The sequence below is a fragment of the Cetorhinus maximus genome, chromosome 5 (assembly GCF_964194155.1).
Source record: "Cetorhinus maximus chromosome 5, sCetMax3.hap1.1, whole genome shotgun sequence".
In the NCBI taxonomy this organism is placed as follows: Eukaryota; Metazoa; Chordata; class Chondrichthyes; order Lamniformes; family Cetorhinidae; genus Cetorhinus; species Cetorhinus maximus.
The window spans coordinates 166,526,488-166,552,405 of NC_135883.1; the positions used below are offsets into that span (position 1 = coordinate 166,526,488).

Here is a 25,918-nt window from a genome sequence, read left to right on the forward strand (position 1 = left end):
TTTCTTCTTCCTCCTTTCCTGTACAACTGAGCTGTTCATGGTGCCAGAAACCTGGCTCTGACTACACTCCTCTGAGGAACCAGCACCCTCACCATCTTCCAAACAGAAAACGGATTTGTGAGCGGGACCCTAGGGGACTACTTCACTACCTGCCTACTTCTCTTGGACTGCCTGGTGGTCACCCATTCCCTCTCTCTCTCCAGGACCTTAAGCTGTGGTGTGACCACCTCTCTGAACTTGCTATCCACATAGCTCTCAGCCTCGCGGATGTGCCACAGTGATTCCAGCTGCCGATTGAGCTTTGAAACCCGGCGCTCAAGTTTCTGCAGCTGACAGCACTTCCTCACGTGTGGTCGTTTAGGACACCGGTAGCGTCCTTGACTTTGCACATATTACAGGACATGCATTCCTCTCGACTGAGCTGCCCTGTCATGTCTTAACTCTACTTCCCTTACTTTAACTTTATTCTACTTTGGATTATTTGTATTACTTTATTATGTTAGTCCTAAACTTCCCATATTGCTGGCACTTCTCAGTTAAATCCAAGTATAGCAATTTGTTTAAAAATATTACACTTTTCTAATTTACTCACCAGGTCCTACTTACCAAGGCTACTGCCCTTCTTTCTAAGGAAAGGTAGAAAAGGAAAGGAGCACCTCCTCCCTCAACTACCAAACCCCAACTGAAGCACTCTACTGCAGCCAAAAACAGCACTCCAGTGCAGACATAGTCGTTATTATAAGATAGCCTACTTTTATTCCCTCTGAACCTAGCCTCTGAAAACCTGATTAAGCCAGTTATCTAATTAACTAGTTGCATCTGCAAACAGAGCCTGTATGAGCCCTGTTTTAAGCCTGGACTAAAACTCACAACCTTCCAAACCTAACAGCAACTTTTAGTTAATTGTTAAATTAGAGAGAGACTAGGCTTTAGATTTAATTTAACCCTTAAATTCCCTCAGTCACCAAACCCCAACCGAAGCACTCTACAGCAGCCAAAAACAGCACTCCAGTGCAGATAAAACAACTTGACTTTCACTTGGATCCCATTGGCTTTTACTTTTCTGACCAGTTTGTTGCTGGGGCTTTGTCAAAAGCCTTGCTGTATTCCATGTGCATTACATCAACATGTTAGCATCATCAACCCACCTTATTACCACCTCAAAGTATTCAATTAGTTTAGTCAGACATTACCTTCCCTTGACAAATCCATGCAGACTATCCTTGATTAATCCATGTATATATCATCCAACATTTCATATTCCTCCACCCCTTAACTAAAATGCCTGCATTGTCCACTTCCTTTATGAATACAAACACAAAGTATTCATGAAGAACCATGCCAATGTTTTCCACCTCCACATACAAGTTACCTTTTTGGTCTCTAACTGGCCCAACTCTTTCCTCCATTATCCTCTTGCTCTTTATGTATTTACAAGCAGAGACCCGCAAAACATTTGCCGTCAAATTAGTATCTTTATTACAACAGAACTTGTTTGAATACAGGAATTGTAGTTATTCTTTCACCAGAGTCATAACTTCTCACTTTGAAAAAGGCTACGTAATGCTGTTTATGTGTAAAAACAGGCCAAGCAATATAATACAAATTTTGTCAAGTGTCCAGTTTTGTGACTTGACTTGTTTATAGTCATAGGATATGAAAGTCTCATTGGGAACTGATTTCTCCAGAGTTGAAAAGGCAGGTTTATACCTAATGGACTCAATATTATTTGAAGAATAAACATGATTTCTTTGAAATTCCCTGTTATACTTTCAACATCTATCACGGAAGAAAACAGCTTGTTCCATGACACAGTTCTTGATTAGGATTCAAGTTTTGTAGCAACATTATAACTGCTCCTTCTTTGAGTCTAAGTTTGTACGGTGGCATGCCCATTTGAGTTAAGATTGTATAGAAACTCTGGAGGGTACAAACTGTTAAAATCCCCGTTTGCAGAATCAACGCTGTTGCATTCTTTTAACTCACCTGATAGCTTTTCTAAAATGTTTTCATTCAAATCTGGTGACTCTTCATTTTTAGCACAAAGAATAGCTTTCGAATAATAAATTATTTCAAATAATTGCCCCTGTCATTTTGCCATACTTAACCAATTCCATCATTTCATCCCGTCCTTCCCATGCCAGGCCATCCCCTCCTTTCCCTCACGGAAACAGTCACTCCGGCCAGGGTAACTTAGTTGGTGGACTCTCCTTACCTTCCACTGTTATTGTTCACCATCATTTATCGGCAGCTCCGCATGGCTCCACATGTGGCAGGTACCACCCAGCAAATAAGCCCCCCAACAGACATGCTCCTTAAACTGATGAGTCAAAACAGTCCAGGCAGAGAAAGACATTGTTGGGTTTTTCCTTGATTTTACTTTCCAATATTTTTTCATGCCTTCTCTTTGCTTTCCTAATTTCTTCTTAATTTTTCCCCTGCACTTTCTATACTCTTCTAGGCTTTCTGAAATATTGAGCTCCTAGCATCTGACTCCATATTCTCTTTGGCATCCAGAGGAATTTAGATTTGGAAGGTCCAGCCCTTTTTTCTTTCTGTGATCGTATTTGTTCTGAACCTTCTCTCTCTTCTTGAATTCCTCCCACTGCTCTGATGCTAACTGACCTTTAAATAGCTGTTTCTGTTCCACTTTTGCCAAACGAAATCTCAGTTGAGTTAAATCTCACCTTGCTCCAATTTAAAACTTTTACTCTTGGTCTATCTTTGCCCATTTCCATAACTCCATTAAATCTAACTGGATTATAACCACTACCACTATAATTCTCCCATTGATGCCCCTTTCAGCTTCAGCCCAGCTTCCACCTTCCTAAAACTAAATCCAGAATTTCCCCTATTCTTGTTGGGCTTGCCATGTGCTGGTTTAAAAAAAGGTTCTCCAGAATCCATTTTAAGAATTGTGCCCTGTATACCTTCTATGCTAATTTTTTTTTTTTTCCCCAGTTAATATTAGGGTAGTTGAAATCCCCTTTTATTTCTGCCCTATCTTTCTACACTTCTCAGCAATTTGTTACCTATTGTCTCTTCTATCTCCCTATGACTGTTTGGGGTTTGAATAGAGTATATTTCTAACAGCGTGCCCTTCTTTTATTTGTCAGGTCAACCCATATGGCTTCATATGATGATCCATTTAGCATATCCTTCCCCCTCACAGCTTTGCTCGTTTCTTTAACCAATATTGTGACCCTCACCCCCGCTTATTTTATACCCTCTCTATCTTATCTGAAAATCTTGTAGCTAGAAATGTTGAGCTGCCATTCCTTACATACCTGCTTCTTAATTTTCTCCCTTTCATTTCCAGCTTTGCTTCTTTCCACGCTGAATCTACACTTAAGTTCCCAGTGCCCTGCCAAGCTAGTTTAAACCCTCCCAACAGCACTAGCAAACCACCTGCAAAAATATTAGTCCTGGCCGTGATAAGGTGCAATCCACTGGCCTGTACAGGTCCAATTCCCCTGGAATCTAAAACCCTCCCTCCAACATCATCTCCCTAGTCACGCATTCATCTGCACTATTCAGTTATTGGCCGTAGCACCATGAGTAATCCAGAGATTACTACCTTTTAGGTGCTGCTTGTTAGTTTCTTTACTAGCTCCCTAAAATCTGCCTGAAGTATCTCATCTATCTTTCTGTCTATGTCGTTGGTACAATTACGGGCCACAACCTCTGGCTGTTCACCTTCAATACCACCACCAGCCTCCCCCGCCCCCCCAAAGAATGTTCTGTAGCAGCTCAGTAACATCCTTGACCTTTACACCTGGAGTCATGTCTGTGGCTCCAGGAGTGCCTGCCTGTTCCCCTAACTATTGAATTATAAGAACATTCGGCCTATCGAGCCTGCTCCATCATTCAATTAGATCATGGCTGATAATCTACCCCAACACCACTTTCCCGCTCTATCTCCATATCCTCTGATGTCATTACTATCCAGAAACCTATCAATTTCTGTCTTGAACTTGCTCAGTGATTGAGCTTCCACAGCCCTCTCGGGTAGAGAATTCCAAAGATTCACTACCCTCTGAGTGAAAAATTCCTCTTCATCTCAGTCTTAAATGGCCTGCCCCTTATCCTGAGACTGTGTCCCCTGGTTCTAGATTCACCAACCAGGAGAAACATCCTTCCTGCATCTACACGGTCAAGCTCTAAGAATTTTGTACACTTCAATACTATCACTTCTCATTCTTCGGAATTCTAGAAAGTACATGCCCAGTCTCCTCAATCTCTCCTCATAAGACACTCCTGCCATCCCGTTGACTAGTTGGGTGAACCTCCGTTGCACTCCCTCCATGGCAAGTGTATCTTTCCTTAGATAAGGAGACCAAAACTGCACACAATATTCCAGGTGCAGTCTCACCAAGGCTCTATACAATTGTAGCAAGACATCTTTACTCCTGTACTCAAATCCTCTTGCAATGAAGGCTATTATACCATTTGCCTTCCTAATTGCTTGCTGCACCTGTATGCTAACTTTTAGTGACTCATGAACACAGACACCCAAGTCCCTTCAGTCCGCCCTCTAAAAAGAGCCTCTGCCTTTCTGTTTTTGTACCAAAGTGGATAACTTCACACTATGTTTCATCTGCCATGTTCTAGACTAGGCTTGTCCCATGTATGACAAAAACAGAAATACCTGGAAAAACTCAGCAGGTCTGGCAGCATCAGCGGAGAAGAGTACAGTTGACGTTTCGAGTCCTCATGACCCTTCATGAGGACTCGAAACGTCAACTGTACTCTTCTCCGCCGATGCTGCCAGACCTGCTGAGTTTTTCCAGGTATTTCTGTTTCTGTTTTTGTTTTGGATTTCCAGCATCCGCAGTTTTTTGTTTTTGTCCCATGTATGGCCTATGGACCGACTGCGGCCCGCAAAGCCACTCCATGCGGCACCTGGAGCTAATTTTGAAAATGCCTGTCAAATGGGTAAATTTGAATGGAAGATTCTGCATGGAGCTGCTCCTCCAATCACAGGCCATTTCTCTCCCGCGTTTGCTGCCGTTAGGCTCACTAGCAGCACATGTGGGAGAGAAACAATCCGCGATTTGGGGAGCAGCAAACACCAGCGAGGATGGAATAGGGGCCCAGGGAGAGTGGCTGAGGGAGTGGAGGGTTCGAAGAGCGTGGCCCAGGGAGTGGAGGTTCAAAGAATGTGGCCCAGGGAGCAGAGGTGCCAGAGCTGGGCTCAGGCGGCCCGGAGTGGGGCTCAGGCGAGTTTGAGAACAGCCCAGGCGGGCTGAAACATAACACGAGGCAGCAGGAGCAGTGCCCTATGGTGCCTGAGAAAGTGAGTGACTGGAGACTGAGAGAGTGTGTGAGGGGGGTGGTTAACAGAGAGTGTGAGGGGGGTGGTTGAGAGAGGGGTTTGTTAATCTTCCTTAGAACCCTGCCCCATCCCAGTACTCCAGTGGTACCATGGACTTGCCTCTGGCATCTGCAGAAGAACCATCACCTTCACTTTGTTCTAGTATCCTGGTTCCACATTAATCTCAAGTGCTTTTTAATACCTTTATACTTATAAACTGTCCCCTTAGTCATGTCCCCTTAACAATAAAGAGTATCATTTTCTGATCTGTTTCTTGTACTTCAATCCTTTGGCAAGAGCAGGATCTTGTCTTTTCTCCACATTTCCTAACATGACTGTTTCCCTTAATCCTTGGTGACCATAACTGAACTCCAAATGTGTGTATAAAATTATGAGGGGTATAGATAGGTATACAGGAAGGAACTTTTCCCCTTGGTAGAGGGATCAATAACCAGGGGGCATAGATTTAAGGTAAGGGGCAGGAGGTTTAGAGGGGATATGAGGAAGAATATTTTTGCCCAGAGGGTGGTGGGAATCTGGAACTCACTGCCTGAAAGGGTGGTAGAGGCAGAAACCCTCATAACATTTAAGAAGTATTTGGATGTGCACTTGCGATTCCATGGCACACAAGGCTATGGGCCTAGTGCTGGAAAATGGAATTAGAATAGTTAGGTGCTTGTTTGACCAGCACAGACTCGATGGGCCGAGTCTTTTTCTGTGCTGTTGACCTCTATGGCTCTATGACAATGACTAGTATTCAAAACTGAATTACCATTTAGAGACCAAGATGCACTAAGGGTACACCAGCAATTCCTGCCTGGTCCTCCTTGTCTGTTCCCTCTCTTCCAGCACATTCTTAATCTGATCACCTTCAGAAATATGCTACCTATGTCGTTCTCAGCCTCACAAATGCATTGTGGTGTCACTGTCTGCTGTTAAAGCTCAGAAATCTGAAGCCAAATTCCTCCAGCTGATGGTGCTTTCTGCACATGTGGTTGTCCTGGACACGTGTAGTGTCCTGGAGTTCCCAGATGACACAGGATGTGCATTCAATGGGACTGAGGTGCTCTGCCAACCATCTATTTCTTAGGCAGCTAGCTAAACTTAGCAGAAATAAACTTGAGACTTGTCCTTGATCTGAACAAAAAAAAACTAACCAGCTATTCACCAATCACCTCTTGCTGACTGACCTCTGGGTTCTCAGATTTAAAAAGCTTCCGCTTTTACTGTTTACTGTTTACTCATCTGATTTACTCACCTTCAGCTGTTCCCAGTCTTGAGCTTTCTCTCCTCCTCTCTTTATACTCTTGCCGCCTTTGTTCTTCATTCCTTCACTCTGATTCCTTCTGTACTCTGAAAATGGCAGATTGAACATTATTTATCTGAGAGTTTCCTGACTGCTTAGTTTCAGGTATTTGTTTCAAAAGAACTGAACTTGCACAAAGTTTTAAAAAAAAAACTGTTTCTGGAAAAGAAGATGTTAAATTATTACCCTGGATTGAGCATGCTGCTGGCTTTAGTTAGAATTACTACGTGGTGATATATTTCATTCACTTGTAAATTTGTGGCTTATTCTGTAAGGTATCTAATTTTGGAAAATCATACAGTGACTCAGACCATGTTAGCTTACCCATTAAAATGAAAGCTCAACAATCACCCTTTGCATCATCTAACTCTTAACTCTAATTGACTGCACTGTATTACCTAGAAATATTGATTGTTCCTTTTGTTTATCTAAGTTCTTCCTCTCATGTCCTATACTTGCCCTTTTTAAAAATTAGTATCCTTTGTTCTAGTATCCTGGTTCCACATTAATCTCAAGTACTTTTTAATATCTTTATACTTATATAAACTGTCCCCTTAGTCTGTCCCCTTCACAGTAAAGAGTATCTTTTTCTCATTTGTTTCTTGTGCTTCAATCCTTTGGCAGGAGCAGGATTTTGTCTTTTCTCCACATTTCCTAACATGACTGTTTCCCTTAATCCTTGGTGACCATAACTGAACTCCAAATGTGTATAAAATTATGAGGGGCATAGATAGGGTAGACAGGAAGGAACTTTTCCCCTTGGTGGAGGGATCAATAACCAGGGGGCATAGATTTAAGGTAAGGGGCAGGAGGTTTAGAGGGAATGTGAGGAAGAATGTTTTCGCCCAGAGGATGGTGGGAATCTGGAACTCACTACCTGAAAGGGTGGTAGAGGCAGAAACCCTCATAACATTTAAGAAGTATTTGGATGTGCACTTGCAATGCCATGGCATACAAGGCTATGGGCCTAGTGCTGGAAAATGGGATTAGAACAGTTAGGTACTTGTTTGACCGGCGCAGACTTGATGGGCCGAAGGGTCTTTTTCTGTGCCATAGACCTCTATGGTTCTATGACTATGACTCTACAGTTTGACTAGAGCCTCCAACTTGTATTCAACAGATTTAAGCATTCCATTTGTTTCAATAGTTGTTGCGCTCTCTCTGATGATGTGCACACCTCAATAAGCCCACAGGCCTCAATATGGCAAATGAGTGGTTCAAGTCATTACCTTAATAATGCTATTCAGTAATTAAAGGTACAGATTTTTTTCTATTCTTTACCATTCGTGAATCCTAGATGATGGAAATTGGCAGGCCTTTCAAATGTAGAGGCCATTGCAGTCAAACCTAATTCCTATCCTTGCCCAACTCCAGTACCACCCTAGATGGTTAAGTCTAGGTGCCCTCTGAAGTAACCTAGATAACCACTCATTAGTAAACTACTGAGCTGAAGAAGCCAAGCTCCATCGCATTGAGATCTAGGCAATGCAACATCGAAGTTCACCATATGAAGTTTAATTTCACAAATGATCTAAAACAAAGGTGCAGCTACAACATTGCTCTATATACAAAAATACCTCTTCCATTTCACAGGTGTTAATGTGGAAGTATTAACCATCTTCCATGTGAGCTACCCAAAACCCTATTTTTAAATCCCAATTCTTGTCTGAAGTCATTTCGAAAAAACAAGAAGTTCTTTATCTGGCAAAGAATGCAAGCTTTTTATTTTGTTTATCCTGTGGCTACCAGCTACCATAAATGTCAATGGCTCCTAATTGTCTCGATTAATTTTTAGGACAGCCGATTTGAGGAGTTTGACAATGGAACTTTGCGTATTAATAACGTGGAGGTGTATGATGGAACTCTGTATAAATGTCAGAGCAGCACTCCAGCAGGACTCATTGTGGGATACGCGCGTGTCCAAGTCTTAGGTAAGTGCAGACATTTATTCACTGCAGGTAACTAACTTGATAGACTTTAATTTTTATTTCTAACAATTTCTCAATTGATTAAATTCAACCATTTTGTTTGGAGTATGAATTCAGTTGTTCAAGTTGTGCTGTACAAGGTGACTTCCAGCACCAGCTCTGCTGCAGAACAGAAAATCCCATTTTTGGACATCATGGAGCTGCTCCCCAGGTTGCACTTTTTTCCTGTCCCCATATTCTGCAAATAAGTATTTCCATTGTCACGAACAATTTCTAATGCCTCATCCAGTTGATTATTTGTGTTGAACCTGGATGACTAGTTCTTCAGCCTTAGAACTCATCACCGATATACCTGATGCTGTTGTATACTTTCCAGACATAGCCATGCACACTTTTCTGCAAGAATCACTGATGGCACACTTGGGGAAGGCTGGGGACTTCCTCGTTTCTGTCACTACATAAAGCTAGGCACTACATCTGGCTATCAGAAGATACTGCACTGAGTTTTTGTGAAACCTTTTTCACCAACGTAGGACTTGAGTTTTTTGCCATTTGCAAATCTCAAAGCAACACAGCGTTGTATGGCACCCCAGTTTGGTTCATTCCATGTGAAGAACAGGGGACTACTCCTGGGGCCCTGGCCTACATTTATCCCTCAACCAACATCACCAAAACAGATTAGCAGGTCGTTTATCTTGCTTATCAAAGTTTTTCAAGGTATACCATTGACAATTTCAGTTCAAAAAACTTGGAAGCGGATCAGAATAATAATTTCCCCTGGGAGAAGGGCAGCAGATACATGAGAACACCGCCGCCTGGATGTTCCCCTCCAAGTCACTCACCATCCTGACTCAGAAATATATCACTGTTCCTTCACTGTCACTGGGTCAAAATCCTGGAACTCCCTTCCTAACAGCACTGTGAGTGCACCTACAACACAGGGACTGCAGCGGTTCGAGAAGGCAGCTCACCGCCACCTTCTCAAGGGCAACTAGGGATGGGCAATAAATGCTGGCCCAGCCAGCGAAGCCCACATCCTGTGAATGAATAAAAAAAAGGAAGGAGACCACTCAGCCCATCATTCCTGTGGCAACTCTTTGAAATAGCTATACAGTTAGTCACAGGTGAACATTTAGGGGACAGTGATCAATACCATAGGGTTTAGGTGAAAACAGCTGCAAGTATTCTTTGAGTCATTGCAGTAATATATTTCTTGATAACTATTTACCTGCGGTAGATTATTGGGTTCCATTTTAAGTATCACAGAATCACAATGTTACAGTGCAAAAGGAAGCCACATGGCCCATCATGTCTGTACCGGCTCTCCGAAATAGCATTATGAGTGAATGCCATTCTCCTGCCTTTTCCATATACCCTTGCACATTGTTTCTATTCAAGTAATCATCTAATGCCCTCTTGAAAGCCTCGATTGAACCCACCTCCACCACACTTCCAGGCAGTACATTCCAGACTCGAAACACTCGCTGTGTGAAAAAGTTTTTTCTCTCATCACATTTGTTTCTTTTGCAAATCATTTTAAACCTTTGCCCTCTCCACCTCGATCCTTTTACGAGCGGGAACAGTTTCTCCATATCTACTATATCGAGCCCCCTCATGATTTTGAACACGTCTGTCAAATCTCCATTTGGCCTTCTCTCCAAGGAGAACTGTCCCAACCTCTCCAATCGATCTTCATAACTGAAGTTTCTCAACCCTGGACTCATTCTTATAAACCTCTTCTGCACTCTCTCAGAATCTCACAGTGCAGAAGAGGCACTCGTCCCATCGAGTCTGCACTGACACATGAGAAACACCTGACCTACCTACCTAATCCCATTTACCAGTACTTGGCCCATAGCCTTGAATGTTATGACGTGCCAGGTGCTCATCCAGGTACTTTTTAAAGGATGTGAGGCAACCCGCCTCCACCACCCTCCCAGGCAGTGCATTACAGACCATCACCACCCTCTGTGTAAAAAGTTTTTCCTCACATCCCCCCTAAACCTCCTGCCCCTCACCTTGAACTTGCGTCCCCTTGTGACTGACCCTTCAACTAAGGGGAACAGCTGCTCCCTATCCACTCTGTCTATGCCCCTCATAATCTTGTACACCTCGATCAGGTCGCCCGTCAGTCTTCTCTGCTCCAACGAAAGCAACCCAAATCTATCCAATCTCTCTTCATAACTTAAATGTTTCATCCCAGGCAACATCCTGGTGAACCTCCTCTTCTCCAGTCCTCTGGCACCTCCCCTGTGGCCAGAGAGGAATTTAAAAATTTGGGTCAGAGCCCCTGCGATCTCCTCCCTTGCCTCCCTCAGCAGTCTAGGACACAAATCATCCAGGACCTGGAGATTTGTCCACTTTTAAGCCTGCCAACACCTCCAATACCATGTCACTCCCGATATCAATTTGCTCAAGAACCTCGCAGTCTCCCCTGTTCCATACCTTCATCCTCATTCTCTTGGGTGAAGACGGGTGTGAAGTATTTGTTCAACACTCTACCGATGTCTTCTGGTTCAACCCATAGATTGCCCTCTTGGTCCCTAATGGGCCCTACTCTTTCCCTGGTTATCCTCTTCCCATTGATATACTTATAAAATACCTTGGGATTTTCCCTACTTTTACCAGCCAGAGCTTTCTCATATCCCCTCTTTGCTCTCCCAATTGCTTTCTTAAGCTCCACCCTGCACTTTCTGTACTCCACTAATGCCTCCACTGATTTGCTCCCCTTGTACCTGCTAAAAACCTGTCTTTTCCTTCTCATCGTATCCTGAATGTCTCTGGTCATCCATGGTTCTCTGGGCTAGTTACTCCTTCCTATCACCCTAGAGGGAACATGTTGAGTCTGTACCCTCCCCATTTCCTTTTTGAACACCCCCCATTGCTCTTCTGTAGATTTCCCCACAAGTAGCTATTCCCGGTCTACCTTGGCCAGATCCTGCCTTATTTTACTAAAATCCACTCTCCCGCAATCCAAAATATTTTTTTGCAACTTGTCAATTTCTTTGTCCAGAACAAGGTTAAATTGTACCATGTTGTGGTCGCTATCACTAAAATGCTCCCCTACCACCACCTCAGCCACCTATCCGGCTTCATTCCCCAGAATTAGGTCCAGCACTGCGCTGTCCCTGTTGGACCCTCAACATATTGACTTAAAAAGTTCTCCTGTACACATTTCAAGAAATCCACTCCCTCCAAGCCCTTAACACTATGTCTATCCCAATTAATGTTGGGAAAGTTGAAATCACCTAATATAATTATCCTATTGTTATTGTTTTTACACACCTCCACGAATTGTGCACATATTTGCTCCTCAATTTCCCACTGACTATCTGGGGGTCTATAATAAACACCTAACAATGTGGCTGCCCCTTGTTTGATTCCTAAGCTCTACCCACAAAGCTTCATTCAATGCCCCCTCCAAGATATCATCTCTCCTTACTGCAGTAATTGACTCCTTAACTTATAATGCAATGCCTCCTCCTCTTTTACCCCCTCCCCTGTCCCGCCTGAAGATTCTAAATCCCGGAAAGTTGAGCTGCCAATCCTGCTCCTCCCTCAACCACTGTGATAGCTAATATATCACAATTCCATGTGTCAATCCACACCCTTAACTCATCCGTTTTACCTGTAATACTCCTGGCATTAAAGTAGAGGCCATCTAGCCTTATCTTAAACCCCTGAAACTTAATGCAGCTGTACTCTCTCTGACTTGATTGTTTTACTGTATTATGATGTGTCCCTATTCTGCTAACATTCTGTGTTCCCTCCCCCTGCCGAATTTCTTTAAACTTCTCCCAACAGCACTAGCAAACCCGCCCGCAGGGATGTTATTCCCACTCTGGTTCAGATGTAGAAGGTCCCACCTTTGCCAGAAACGGTCCCAGTGATCCAGGAATCTAAAACTCTCCCCCCTGCACCAACTCTTAAGCCACGTATTCATCTGTGCTAATCTCCTATTTCTGCTAGCACGTGGCACTGGGAGTAATCCAGAGGTTACAACCCGAGAGGTCCTGCTTTTCAGTCTACTGCCTAACTCCCCGAATTCTTGATGCAAGACCTCATCCCTCTTTCTACCTATGTCATTGGTACCAACACGTACCATGACCTTTGCCTTATCACCCTCCCTCTTCAGGATGCCCTGCAGATGTTCAGTGACATCCCGGACCCTGGCACCAGGGAGACAACACACCATCCTGGAGTCACGTTGATGGCCACAGTAGCACCTATCTGTTCCCCTGACTATAGAATCCCCTATTACTATTGCTCTTCCTCTCTTCCTCCCCTCCTGTACAGACAGGCTCCTTATGGTGCTAGAAGCTTGGCTCTGTCTGCATTCCCTGGAGAAACCAGCGCCCTCATGAGCCTCCAAAATGGAATACCGATTTGCGAGCAGGACCCCAGGGAACTCCTGAACTACCTGCCTGTTTCTCTTGGACTGCCTGACGGTCACCCATTCCCTTCCTTCCTCAAGTCCCTTCAGCTGTGGTGTGACCACCTCTATAAGCATGCTATCCACGATGCTCTCAGACTCGCGGATGCTCCACAGTGTCCCCAGATTCCGTTCCAGCTCTGAAACCCGAGCTTCCAGGAGCTGCAGCTGGCCACACTTCCTGCACACATGCTGGTCCCGGGCACTGAAAATGTTCCCGGCTTCCCACATGGAGCACACCACGGCTTTGTGCTCTCCTGCCATGACTTATCTCTTTAAATTAAACCTTTTAAATTAGTTACTCTAGGGCCCTTCTTTCCTGACCCTCGTTACTACAGAATATACAAACTATAAACCACAAGAAAGACATTAAACTATAAGTGATAAAAGTAGTAAATACTTACCCGACCTTTCCACTACTTATCAGTCATTTCTCTCCCTTGTAGCCTCTACTGCTGCAGCAGGGCAAGACCACTGTCTGAAGATTTAAGAAGTTGGATAGCAAAGAAAAAATGTAAAGAGCACTTCTTCCCCTCTGCACCGAATTGCCAATACCCACACTCACTCTTGCTGTGTCGCATTCAGGATGAGGTTTCTCCCCTGCTCATGTGCAATGTATTCTCTCCCCTGCTCTCTCCAATGCATTCACATCCTTCATATAACATGACGCCCAGAACTGTACACAATAGTCCAGTTGAGACCTAACTAGTGTCTTATATAAGCTCAGCATAATCTCCCTGCTCTTGTACTCAATGCCCCTATTAGTGAAACCCAGGATACTGTATGCTTCATTAACTGCTCTCTCCTCACAGTTATTTGGCCTACTCAGCTAACCTCATTTCCCAAATGCAGCAATACCTCCTTCCTAGTTGGACTGAGACCGAGTCAAGGAAATTCTGTTCAACACATTTCAGGAATTCATTCCCCTTCTTACCCTTTACTCTAAGACTGGCTAGAATCTTTTGCTCTCGCTGGTGATGAGTTTGGAAGCAGTATGGGCTTTTGCTTAATTGGGATGGTGGCGTACCAGAACCCCATCACCTTCCTGCCTCTACTAGAATTAAGTTCTGTGTGGGGAATTAATGCTTGTCCTTCCCACCCTGCTGCCAATTTAGGCCCTTAGGTGGCAAATTAATGACTTCATTCTACTACCACCAGTGTTCACTCACTGGTTCAGAGAAGCTTAAGTCAGTATCACACTGTTCTGGCTGATCGACAGTGCTGCCTAAGGTCGAGACATTTACTTCCACATCCTTAACGTCATTTTCTGGCTTGGAGAAGCTTAAATTAATATCACACTGCTCTGGTTGATCTACAGTGCTGCCTAAGGCAGAGACATCTACTTCCTTATCCTTAATGTCATTTTCTGGCTTGGAGAAATTTAAGTTAATATCACACTGCTCTGCTTGATCTACAGTGCTGCCTAAGGCAGGGACATCTACTTCCACATCCTTAACGTCATTTTCTGGCTTGGAGAAGTTTAAGTCAGTATCACACTGTTCTGGTTGATCTACAGCGCTGTCTAAGGCAGGGAGATCTACTTCCACATTCTTAACGTCATTTTCTGGCTTGGGGAAGCTTAAATTAATATCACACTGCACTGGTTGATCTACAGTGCTGCCTCTATCCAAGTTAATATATTACCCCTAGCTCTGTGTGATCTTATCTTGTGTATTAATCTTTTGTGCGGCACCTTATCAAAGGCCTTCTGGAAGTCCAGATATACGACATCTACAGGATCCCCGTTATCCACTTTGCTTGTCACGTTTTCAAAGAACTCTAGCAAATTATTCAAACACGATTTACTCTTCATAAAACGATGCTGACTCTGACGGATTGCATTTTGACTTTCCAAATGCCCCATTACTACTTCCTTAATAATGGATTCCAACAATTTCCCAAAGACAGTCGTTAAACTAACTGGTCTATAGTTTCCTATTTTCTGCCTTCCCCGTCCCCCCCCCTGCCTTTTTGAATACGGGTGTTACGCCTCCACCACCCTGTGTTTTAACGGTGGGTCTCTTAATACTGTTCTCTCTCAGGCTCTTTCTCAGGTTCTCACTCTGACTACCCCATACTGCTTTTAACTGTGGGTCTCTGGCACAGTTATCTTTTTGGCTCTCTCTCTGACTCCTGCTGACTCTCACCTGTTCTCTTTTAGGGGTTTGCTCCCTCTTTAGTACCTTAGCCGTGCTCTCTGCCTCCATACAATCTCACTTTTGATCCTGAATTGGTCCCACCCTTCTTTTGACTATCTTCTAACTATTTATGTTTATAAAAGACTCTTGGGTTTCCTTCTATGTTGGTGCTAATCTATACTCATTCACTTTTATTTACCCTCTTATTTCCTTTTTCACACCTCTTTGCAATTTGTTTTCAACTTTGTTCTCCAGTGAATTATGAGCTCAGCATTTATCATAAGCCTCCTCTTTCAGTTTAATTTGAATCTCTATATCTTTAGTGATCAAGGGAGCTCTAGTTTTGGATGTGCTTTCTTTGCCCTCATAGGAATGCGTCTAGTCTGTACCCAAAATATTTCCTCTTTGAAGGTCTACCTTTGCTCATTTACTGTTTCACCTGTCAATATTTGATTCTGATTCACCTGGGCCAGATTACTTTTAAATTCTCTGAAATTAGCTCACCTCCAATGAGTCTTTGCACATTTGAATTTTTCACGGCCCTTTTCCATAACTACTCTAAATTATTATTATGATCACTGTTGCCCAAATGTTATATCACTGAAACATGCTCTCCCTTTCCCATTAATTCCCCAGACCTTGATTCAGCACTGCTTCCCTCCTTATTGCGAATCAAGCAAGGTGTTTTGTACACATTTCAGGAATTCCTTCCCTTCTTAATTTACCCTTTATAGGTATTTACCATGTCTGTATTAGGAAAATTCAAGCCCACCGTTATTACTACTCTATAGTCCAAGCATCTTTCTGAAATTTACATGAAAATTTACCCCTCTAATTGCTTCACCATTTGATAAGTCTACAGTAAACACCCAGCAATATAGTAGCTCCTCTGTTGCTCCTTAATTCTAATCCAATAGACCCTGTCATTGAACCCTAAAGTACATCACACCTTTCTAGTGTTGGATTAAGGGCTTCAACTAACATTGCTGCTCCCCCTTTTTGTCCTTTCCTATCTTTCCAGACTACGTTGTAGCTAGGAATATTAAGTACAAATTTTTCTCCTTGTTTGAGCCAGGTGTCCATTATTACCACTATATTATGATATAATGTGATCACTATGCCTGGAGCTCACTAACCTTATTCACAATGCTTCATGTGTTTACTCATATCCATCTTAGTCTGCCTTGCATTCCCCCTCTGCCTGACCTCCCTAATTCTGAACTACTCTATATTTCACTGCTGTTATCTCTTCAAGTTTTTTTATCCACCTTGTATCTCCTCTCGTGCTTCACCCAGGTGCCTCTTTCCCTGTCAAATTAAACTCTTCCCACAGCAATTGTTAACCTCCCGGCCTTGTTGAGATGTAACCTGTCCATATATCACTCCTTCCTGCCCAGAACTATTCCCAATTAGACCTCATGCATCATAGATTTTCATGTGATGGCTCCTGATATTAATTGGATTAATTTTAATGTATGACACTGCCAAAAGTGGGTAAGTTATGAAGATCCTGCTCTTAAAATTGACGAACTCCATTGCAATGGTGTTAGAGATAAAAATTACACATTCAAAACACTGTGAACCATTCACTGACACAAACAGTTCAATGTACTAAAGGTCAGAAGAGTATAAGTTTTTTTTGCATTTGGACTTCCTTTGCTAAGAGAAATTTATGGAGAGAGAGGATCTATGCAACTACCATGATGAAAGATTGGGACAGTCCGCAAGACCTTCTTGCACTGGGGGACTACCCATCATGCAAAAGGTCAATTGAAGGAGCAAGGTAGCTGGTACACCTTTTTGCCTTCCTGAAGAGGAATAATGCCTGCACAGGTCGGGCTTTGCCATCAAAAATGAGCTTGACTGGTACCTCAGCGGCTCCCCCTGTGGGATAGGCAAGTGCCTTATGACTACCCAGCTCACCCTAATGAGGGATCAGCCACTGTCATCAGCACATAAGCTCCTACACCTGAGGGAACAACGAGACCAAAAAAGGATTGTACAAGGTTTCTGCACCGACCATGAGCAATCCCTCGCCCGAGTCCCAGCAAGCAATAAATTGATCCTCCTCAGAGACATCAATGCCAGATTCAGGAAGAATGTGAATCTCTGGAGGGTTATGATTGGTAAAGAAAGAGCAGGGAAAGTAAACTCATGACGAAATGTCTAGAATATGACCCTGTCATAACCAACACCCTGTTCTATCAGCGAGATGAGCACAAGAAAAAGGCAACTCCCAAGGTCCAACACTGGCACCTGTTCAAGCAAGGAACTGTAAAGATGTCTGCATCACCCGTGCCATTACAGCTGCTGACGACTGCTGGACCGATCACTGCCTCATCCGAGCTACCATCTCCATCAGCCTGGCCCCCAAACAATGAAGGCAACAGAAGCAATGCCATAAGAAAATTAGTATCAAAGGCCTCGAGGATCCTACCGGCGCCTCACTGCCAACCTCTGAACCTCCAGTTACCAGGATCTACTTTGTGCCCGTGGTGCTTGGTCGACTCTGAAGTCCACTATAACAAGCACCTGTGAAGAGGTTCTTGGCCTCTCTCTCAGGAAACATTTGTTTCTGGTTTGACAAAAATGACCAGGCTACACAGAACCTGATTGAGCATAAGTACAAAGCTTTCTGGAAACAGACGGGAAACCACCGCAACTCAAGAGAAAAGCAGCAGCCCTACAGGGTTAAAACCCACACCATAAAGAACGAATGCTGGGTAGAAAGAGCGTGGAAGATGCAACAACTGGCAGATACCAATGATATGCGTGGTTTCTTCAATGCTGTCAAGATGATCTGTGGTCCAAGCAGTCGAGGCTTATGGAGTATCCTTATCAAATTTGGCAGCCCTCAGAAATTTGTCACCATCCTATGCCCACACATGATCCTCACCAATGAAACCACCACAGACCTTCTCTCAGTGAAGACTGGGGTCAAGCAAGGCTATGTCATTGCACCAACCATTTTCTCCTTTCTCTCTGCAATACCTCGTTACACCTTCACCAAATTACCCGCAGGTGTAGAGACAATTTACAGAACAGAATGGAAACTTCAACTTACACTGCCTTTAACCTAAAACCAAAACCACTCCAACTTCAGTCATTGAGCTCCAGTACCTTTGTGTGTGTGCTCATTTAGAAATTGAGCTCCAGGTCATTGTTGACTCTTTTTCTGAAGTATAGCAGAAAATAGATCTTTCACTAAATACCAGGAAAACTAAGATGCTCTTCAAACCAGCTCCCACAGCACAACATCCCCAATCCTTTCCCCTTCGATTAACATCAGTGGCGAGATCCTGGAAAATGTGGACCATTTGCCATACCTTGAGAGCCTCCTCTCAATGACGGCCAACACAGACAACAACAATACATCATTGCCTCCAATGTGTCAGCTCAGTCTTCGGCCGACTAAGCAAAAGAATATTTGAGGACCAAGATTTCAAACCCAAAATCAAGGTTGTGGTTTACCAGGCAGCAGTGATCTGCTTGCTTTTATGTACTTAAGAGACTTGGACAACCTACAGCAGGCACCTCAAAGGGCAGGAGAAGACCATCAGCAGTGATGATCTTTGCAAGATCTTCCAGGTGGTCCAATGGCAGCATCCTCTCCAAAGCCAACATGCCCAGCACCGAGGCGCTAATCACTCAAAATCAGCCCCGCTGGGCAGGACATGTTGTTCACACATCTAACACGAGCCTCCCAAAGCAACTGTTCTATTTGGAACTCTGTTACGGCAGGAGACTCCCAGGAGGACAAAGGAAATCCTTTAGGGATGTCCCCAAAGCATCCCTGAAGAGGTCAAACATTCCCACTGACTCATGGGAATCTCTGGCTTGTGACCAACCAAAATGGAGAAGGTTCATTCGGGAAGGCAACAAACGCATTGAGAGATTTCGTCAGGAATATGTAGAGGCGAATTTGAGGCACCAGACAGCGCGCACAAACCTCCAAATAATTCATCTACTCAACCCTCCAAGCACTATCTGTCCTCCATGTGACAGACTCTGCAGATCACACGTTGGACATCAGCCATCTCAGAACCCATCGAACCATAATGGAAACAAGTCACCCTTGATCCCAACAGTATAGCTCTTGTTCAGCATGCCACGAGGTATCGGGCATTATGGTGTATTTATCTCTCAGGAGTGGGGCTTGAACCTACAACCTTCTGACTCAAGTGAGAGTGCTACCACTGACGCAAGTCTAGCATGTGCAGACATTACAAGTTAAGGTGAGGCTGCCACTTCACTTATGGGAGTCGATGTTGAGGTTGTTGATCCAGGATCTCGCCATTGATGTTAATCGAAGGGGAAAGGATTGGGAATGTTGTGCTGTGGGAGCTGGTTTGAATTTAGTGTTTTTGGTATTTAGTGAAATGTCCATTTTCTGCTGTACTTCAGAAAATGAGTCGGGTGGGGTTGTGGTGGCGGTGGTGTGGGAGAGGGGGTGGGGGCGTGCCGTGATGGTGGGGGGCCGGGTTGGATGCTAATTTGTGGAAGTTAATTATGATGCCATTTTTATTTTCCTTGCACCACCTTGGGGAAAATGTGTATAATCTCTATACTATTTTCATATTTTGCCATCTAAAGTGTCACACATCGAACCCCCATATCTTGCAACTCTTCATATTCTATTTTGCAGAGAAGCTCAAGTTCACGCCACCTCCACAGCCACAGCAGTGTATGGAGTTGAATAAGGATATGACAATCCAATGCTCTGCCACTGGCCGTGAGAAACCAGTAATCAAATGGAGCAAAAGCGGTAAGAATTTATGCTACTTCAACACTGAACTCATTTGCATTTTTACTAGTGTTGCAAGATGCACATCAATCAATTACAATAAAATCTTCACCCTGTTTTCAGTCTTTTCAGAACTTTACTTATTACCATATCAAATAGTGAAAACTGTATAATGGTGCCAAAAAAATTGGTAATGTCCTCTGTGACAAAGGAAATGGGAGCAGGAATAGGCTGATCTATATTAATGACTTGGATGAAGAGATTGAATGTAATTTAGCCAAATTTGCTGACAATATGAAGATAGGTAGGAAAGGTAGGAGGAGGCTACAAGGAGCCTGCAAAAGGATGTAGATAGGTTAAATCCCTTGCGCCTTCTCCACCATTTAATAAGATTAAGGCTGATTTGGTGTGGCCTTAACTCCACTTTCCTGCCTGTCTCCTTTGTGGATCAAAAATCTGTCTAACTCAGTCTTGAATATCTTCAATGCCCCAGCCTCCACTGCTCTCTGGGGAAGAGAATTCCAAAGATTAATGACCCTCTGCAAGAAGAATTGCTCCTCATCTCCATCTTAAGTGGGAGACCCTTATTTTGAAATTTTGCTCCCTTGTTCTGGATTCCCCCATGAGGGGAAATGTTCTCTCTGCATCTGTCAAGCCCACTCAGAATTTTATGTTTCAGTAAGATCACTTCTCATTCTTCTAAACTCCAATGAGTTTAGACCTAACTTGCTCAGCCTTTCCTCATAAGATACCCTTTCGTCTCAGGAATCAACCTAGTGAAGCTCCTCTGAACTGTCTCTAAATGCAAGTGTATCACTCCTTAAGTAAGGATACCAAAACTGTACACAGTAGTCTTGGTGCAGTCTCACCAGTGCCCTGTACAGTTATAACAAGGCTTCCCTACTTTTATACTCTCCCCTATGGATTAAAGGCAAACTTTATATTTGCCTTCCTAATTACTTGCTGTACCTGCATGTTATTTTTGTGATCCATGTACACGGACACACAGATCCCTCTACCTCAGCATTCTGCAGTTTCCATCTATTTAAATAATATAATGCTTTTCTATGCTTCATACCGAATCAAACAACCTCAGTCTCCCGCATTATTTGCCATCTGCCAATTTTGCCCGCCATTAATTAAGAGGCCAGTTAAGACCATTAAAAGTCAATTGATGCTGATTTTTCATTGCCCGTGTGATTTCGGGCTCGTCACACAGGCAAAATGGCAGGTGGTCAGCCGACAATTTCAAAAACCTCATCCACGGACCAGATAAAAGGGGTCAGCAGCATTGCTAGTGTGAATAGTGAGGAGTTTGGGAGATAGTTTGCTGCTGGTGACTTATTGGTATGTGGCAGTTCCATCTCTGTTCGGGGCTTGACTGTTAACATTTCCAGGCTTAATTTCAGGACTTCCTGGTGTCTCCTAGGACTCTGGAGAATTCAGATCACGTGGACCCTTCCAGGTATCAGACAGCCTTCTGTTACCCTGGTAATGGGGATTGTGGTCTCTGCTGGAGTCTCCTCCTCTGAGGGAAAAGAGAGGGGCAGAAGGGAGAGGAGGCCAGGTGTCCCTGTGCAGCTTCCAGAGGAGTGACCTGTGGGAGGAAAGGCGCAGGCACGAGGGGCACAGGGCCAGCTGGCAGTCCAAGGCGGAAGGGGCCGCAGAAGATGCCACTATCCTGCTGCCAGGGTTTACAGGCAGCGATGCAACTGCCTCAATACATCCAAGGTGCAATGCTGAAGGAGGATCTGCCTCTCCAGGGAGACAATGACCTCTATCTGTCAGCTGATTCAGCCTGAGATCACCTCCAACTGTGTTGGTGGACACCCCATGCCAGTAGTGAAGTTCACAGTGGCCCTCAACGTCGATGCCTCTGGCTCTTTCCCGGGGTCAGTGGGGGATCTGTGTGGAGTCTCCCAATTAGCTATCAATTGTTGCATCAAGCTGGTAACAGAGGCTCTGTTCAGACGAGTATTGATTTTTTTCATTCATTTCTGTACGGACGAGGCCAGCCAGGCTGAGCGAGCCACAGGCTTTGCAGCGAATGCTGGGTTCCGCCGCATCCAGGGTGCAATTGACTGCACATATAAGACCATCAAGGCGCCAGCGGGTCAGCCGAGTGCCTTCATTAACAGGAAGAGAATCCAATCCATGAATGTGCAGATAGTGTGTGACCATAGGATGCATATTCTGCAAGTCTATGCAAGGTACCCATGACGCGTACATCCTGAGACACTCCCAGGTTTCGAGGCTCTTCAGTACTCCAGCCCAACTGGATGGGTGACTGCTGGGTGACAAGGGCAATCCCTTGAAAAGGTGGCTTATGAGCCTCTCTGCCACCCAAGAACAGAGGCAGAACAGCATTATAATGGGAGTCATGCCTCCACAACGGCGGTGATAGAGAGGACCATAGGTGTTTTGAAAATCTGCTTCTGATGCCTTGACCGTTCGGGGGGTGGGTGGGGGGTGGGGGGAGGTGGGGGAGCGCACTACGATACCCCGCAGAATGGGTGTCACTGATAGCGGTCATATGTTGCATTCTCCACAATCTGGCACTGGCAAGGGGGCACACATTGGAGGAAGAGGATGTTGACACAGCTGACACAGGTCACAGATGGTGAATACAGCAGTGAGTCCAAAGAGGATCAGTGAGCTTGCACATGAGCAGGGGAGACACCTCATCCTGAGTGTCTCACAGCCAGAGTGAGTGTGGGTATTGGCAATTTGGTGCACAGTAGGAATTCGGTGCAGAGGGGAAGAGGATCTCTTTGCATTTTTTCTTTCTCTTTGCTTTCCAACTCCTAGTGCCACGTGCTAGCGAGTTCAGAAATAGGAGAATAGCGCAGATGAATACGTGGCTTAAGAGTTGGTGCAGGAGGGAGGGTTTTAGATTCCTGGATCACTGGGACCGTTTCTCGCAAAGGTGGGAACTGTACAAGGGGGCCTGTCTACATCTGAACCAGAACGGGACTAACATCCTTGCGGGCGGGTTTGCTTGTGCTGTTGGGAGATTCTAAACTAATTCAGCAGGGGAAGGGGACACAGAATGTTAGCAGAATAGGGACACGTCATAATACAGTAAAATAATTAAGTCAGAGGGAGTACAGCTGCATTAAGTTTCAGGGGAGTAAGGCAAGGCTGGATGGCCTCTACTTTAATGCCAGGAGTATTACAGATAAAACGAATGAGTTAAGGGTGTGGATTGACACATGGAATTGTGATATATTAGCTATCACAGAGACGTGGTTGAGGGAGGAGCAGGATTGGCAGCTCAACTTTCCGGGATATAGAATCTTCAGGTGAGACGGGAGAGGGTAAAAGAGGAGGGGGCATTGCATTATTAGTTAAGGAGTCAGTTACTGTAGTAAGGAGAGATGATATCTTGCATGGGGGCATTGAATGAAGTTTTGTGGGTAGAGTTTAGGAATAAAGAAGGGGCAGCCACATTGTTAGGTGTTTATTATAGACCCCCAGATAGTCAGCAGGAAATTGAGGAGCAAATATGTGCACAATTTGTGGAGGTGTGTAAAAACAATATCAATAGGGAAATTATATTAGGTGATTTCAACTTTCCCAACATTAATTGGGTAGACATAGTGTTAAGGGCTTGGATGGAGTGGATTTCTTGAAATGTGTACAGGAGAACTTTTTAAGTCAATATGCAGAGGGTCCAACAAACGAAGTGCTGGACCTAATTCTGGAGAATGAAGCCGGACAGGTGGCTGAGGTGGTGGTGGGGGAGCATTTTAGTGATAGCGACCACAACGTGGTATAAATTAAGCTTGTTCTGGACAAAGAAATAGAGAAGTTGCAAAAAAGTGTTTTGGATTCGGGGAGAGCGGATTTTAGTAAAATAAGGCAGGATATGGTCTAGGTAGACTGGGAACAGCTACTTGTGAGGAAATCTACAGAGGAGCAGTGGGGGGCGTTCAAAAAGGAAATGGGGAGGGTACAGGCTCAACATGTTCCCTCTAGGGTGATAGGAAGGAGTAACAAGCCCAGAGAACCATGGCTGACCACAGATATTCAGGATACGATGAGAAGGAAAAGAGAGGCTTTTAGCAGGTACAAGGGGAGTAAATCAGTGGAGGCATTAGTGGAGAACAGAAAGTGCAGGGTGGAGCTTAAGAAAGCAATTAGGAGAGCAAAGAGGGAATATGAGAAAGTTCTGGCTGGTAAAAGTGGGGAAAATCCCAAGATATTCTATAAGTATATCAATGGGAAGAGGATAACCAGGGAAAGAGTAGGGACCAAGGGGGCAATCTATGGGTAGAGCCAGAGGACATCGGTAGAGTGTTGAACGAAGACTTCACATCCGTCTTCACCCAAGAAAATGAGGATGACGGTATCGAACTAGGGGAGAGAGTCTGCGAAGTTCTTGAGCAAATTGATATAGGGAGTGACAAGGTATTGGAGGTGTTGGCAGGCTTAAAAGTGGACAAATCTCCAGGTCTGGATGATTTGTGTCCCAGACTGCTGAGGGAGGCAAGGGAGGAAATCGCAGGGGCTCTGACCCAAATTTTTTAATTCCTTTCAGTCCACAGGGGAGGTGCCAAAGGACTGGAGAACAGCTAATGTGGTTCCGCTATTTAAGAAGGATTGTAGAGATAAGCCAGGGAACTACAGACCATTGAGTCCCACTTCAGTGGCAGGTAAACTATTGGAGAAAATTCTGAAGGAGAGAATCTATCTCCACTTGGAGAGGCAAGGTTTGATCAGGGATAGTCAGCATGGCTTTGTCAGAGGGAGGTCATGCCTAACAAATTTGATTGAATTTTTTGAGGAGATGACCAGGTGTAGAGAGGAGGGTAGTGTAGTTGATGTAGTTTATATGGATTTCAGCAAAGCCTTTGACAAGGTCCCACATGGCAGACTTATAAAGAAGGCAAATGCACATGGGATACGGGGTAATTTGATAAGGTGGATTCAAAATTGGCTTAGTTGTCGGAGACAGAGGGTGATGACAGAAGGCTGCTTGTAGACTGGAAGCCCGTGTCCAGTGGCGTACCACAGGGATCTGTGCTGGGTCCCCTATTATTCATCATTTATATAAACGACATAGATGACTATGTGGGGGGTAGGATTAATAAGTTTGCGGCTGAGACAAAGATTGGCCGAGTGGTTAACAGTGAGGTTGAGCGTCTTGGGCTACAGGAAGATATAGACGGGATGGTCAAATGGGCAGATAAGTGGCAGATGGAATTTAACCCTGAAAAGTGTGAGGTGAAACACTTTGGAAGGAGTAATTTGACAAGGAAGTATTCAATGAGCAGCATGACACTAGGAAGTTCTGAGGAACAAAGGGACCTTGGCGTGTGTGTCCATAGATCTCTGAAGGCGGAGGGGCATGTTAGTGGGATGGTGAAAAAGGCATATGGGACATTTGCCTTTATCAATCGAGGCATAGATTACAAAAGTAGAGAGGTCATGTTGGAGTTGTATAGAACCTTGGTGAGGCCACAGCTGGAGTACTGTGTGCAGTCCTGGTCGCCACATTATAGGAAGGATGTGATTGCACTGGAGGGAGTGCAGAAGAGATTCACCAGGATGTTACCTGGGATGAAACATTTAAGTTATGAAGAGAGGTTGGATAGACTTGGATCGTTTTCGTTGGAGCAGAGAAGACTGAGGGGCGACCTGATCGAGGTGTACAAGATCATGAGGGGCATGGACAGGGTGGATAGGGAGGAGCTGTTCCCCTTAGTTGAAGGGTCAGTCACGAGGGGACACAAGTTCAAGTGAGGGGCAGGAGGTTTAGGGGGGATGTGAGGAAAAACTTTTTTACCCAGAGGGTGGTAACGGTCTGGAATGCACTGCCTGGGAGGGTGGTGAAGGCGGGTTGCCTCACATCCTTTAAAAAGTACCTGGATGAGTACTTGGCACGTCATAACATTCAAGGCTATGGGCCAAGTGCTGGTAAATGGGATTAGGTAGGTAGGTCAGGTGTTTCTCACGTGTTGGTGCAGACTCGATGGGCCGAAGGGCCTCTTCTGCATTGTGAGATTTTGAGAGGAGAAAGCTGAGGTCGTGGTGGTGGACCTCTGTAACCTCCA

The 25,918-nt window shown here is 44.5% G+C and overlaps 1 protein-coding gene across 2 annotated transcripts in view; it reads left to right on the top strand.

Moving 5' to 3' along the window:
* The window catches only part of LOC144681065 (inactive tyrosine-protein kinase 7-like), a 317,600-nt gene that overhangs the window by 245,473 nt on the left and 46,209 nt on the right, over nt 1-25,918 (top strand). For both annotated transcript variants that reach the window (XM_078542773.1, XM_078542774.1), the window contains 2 exons: nt 8,416-8,551; nt 19,764-19,883. In XM_078542773.1, the coding sequence (XP_078398899.1) occupies nt 8,416-8,551; nt 19,764-19,883 (256 nt within the window). The remainder of the gene's footprint in view (nt 1-8,415; nt 8,552-19,763; nt 19,884-25,918) is intronic.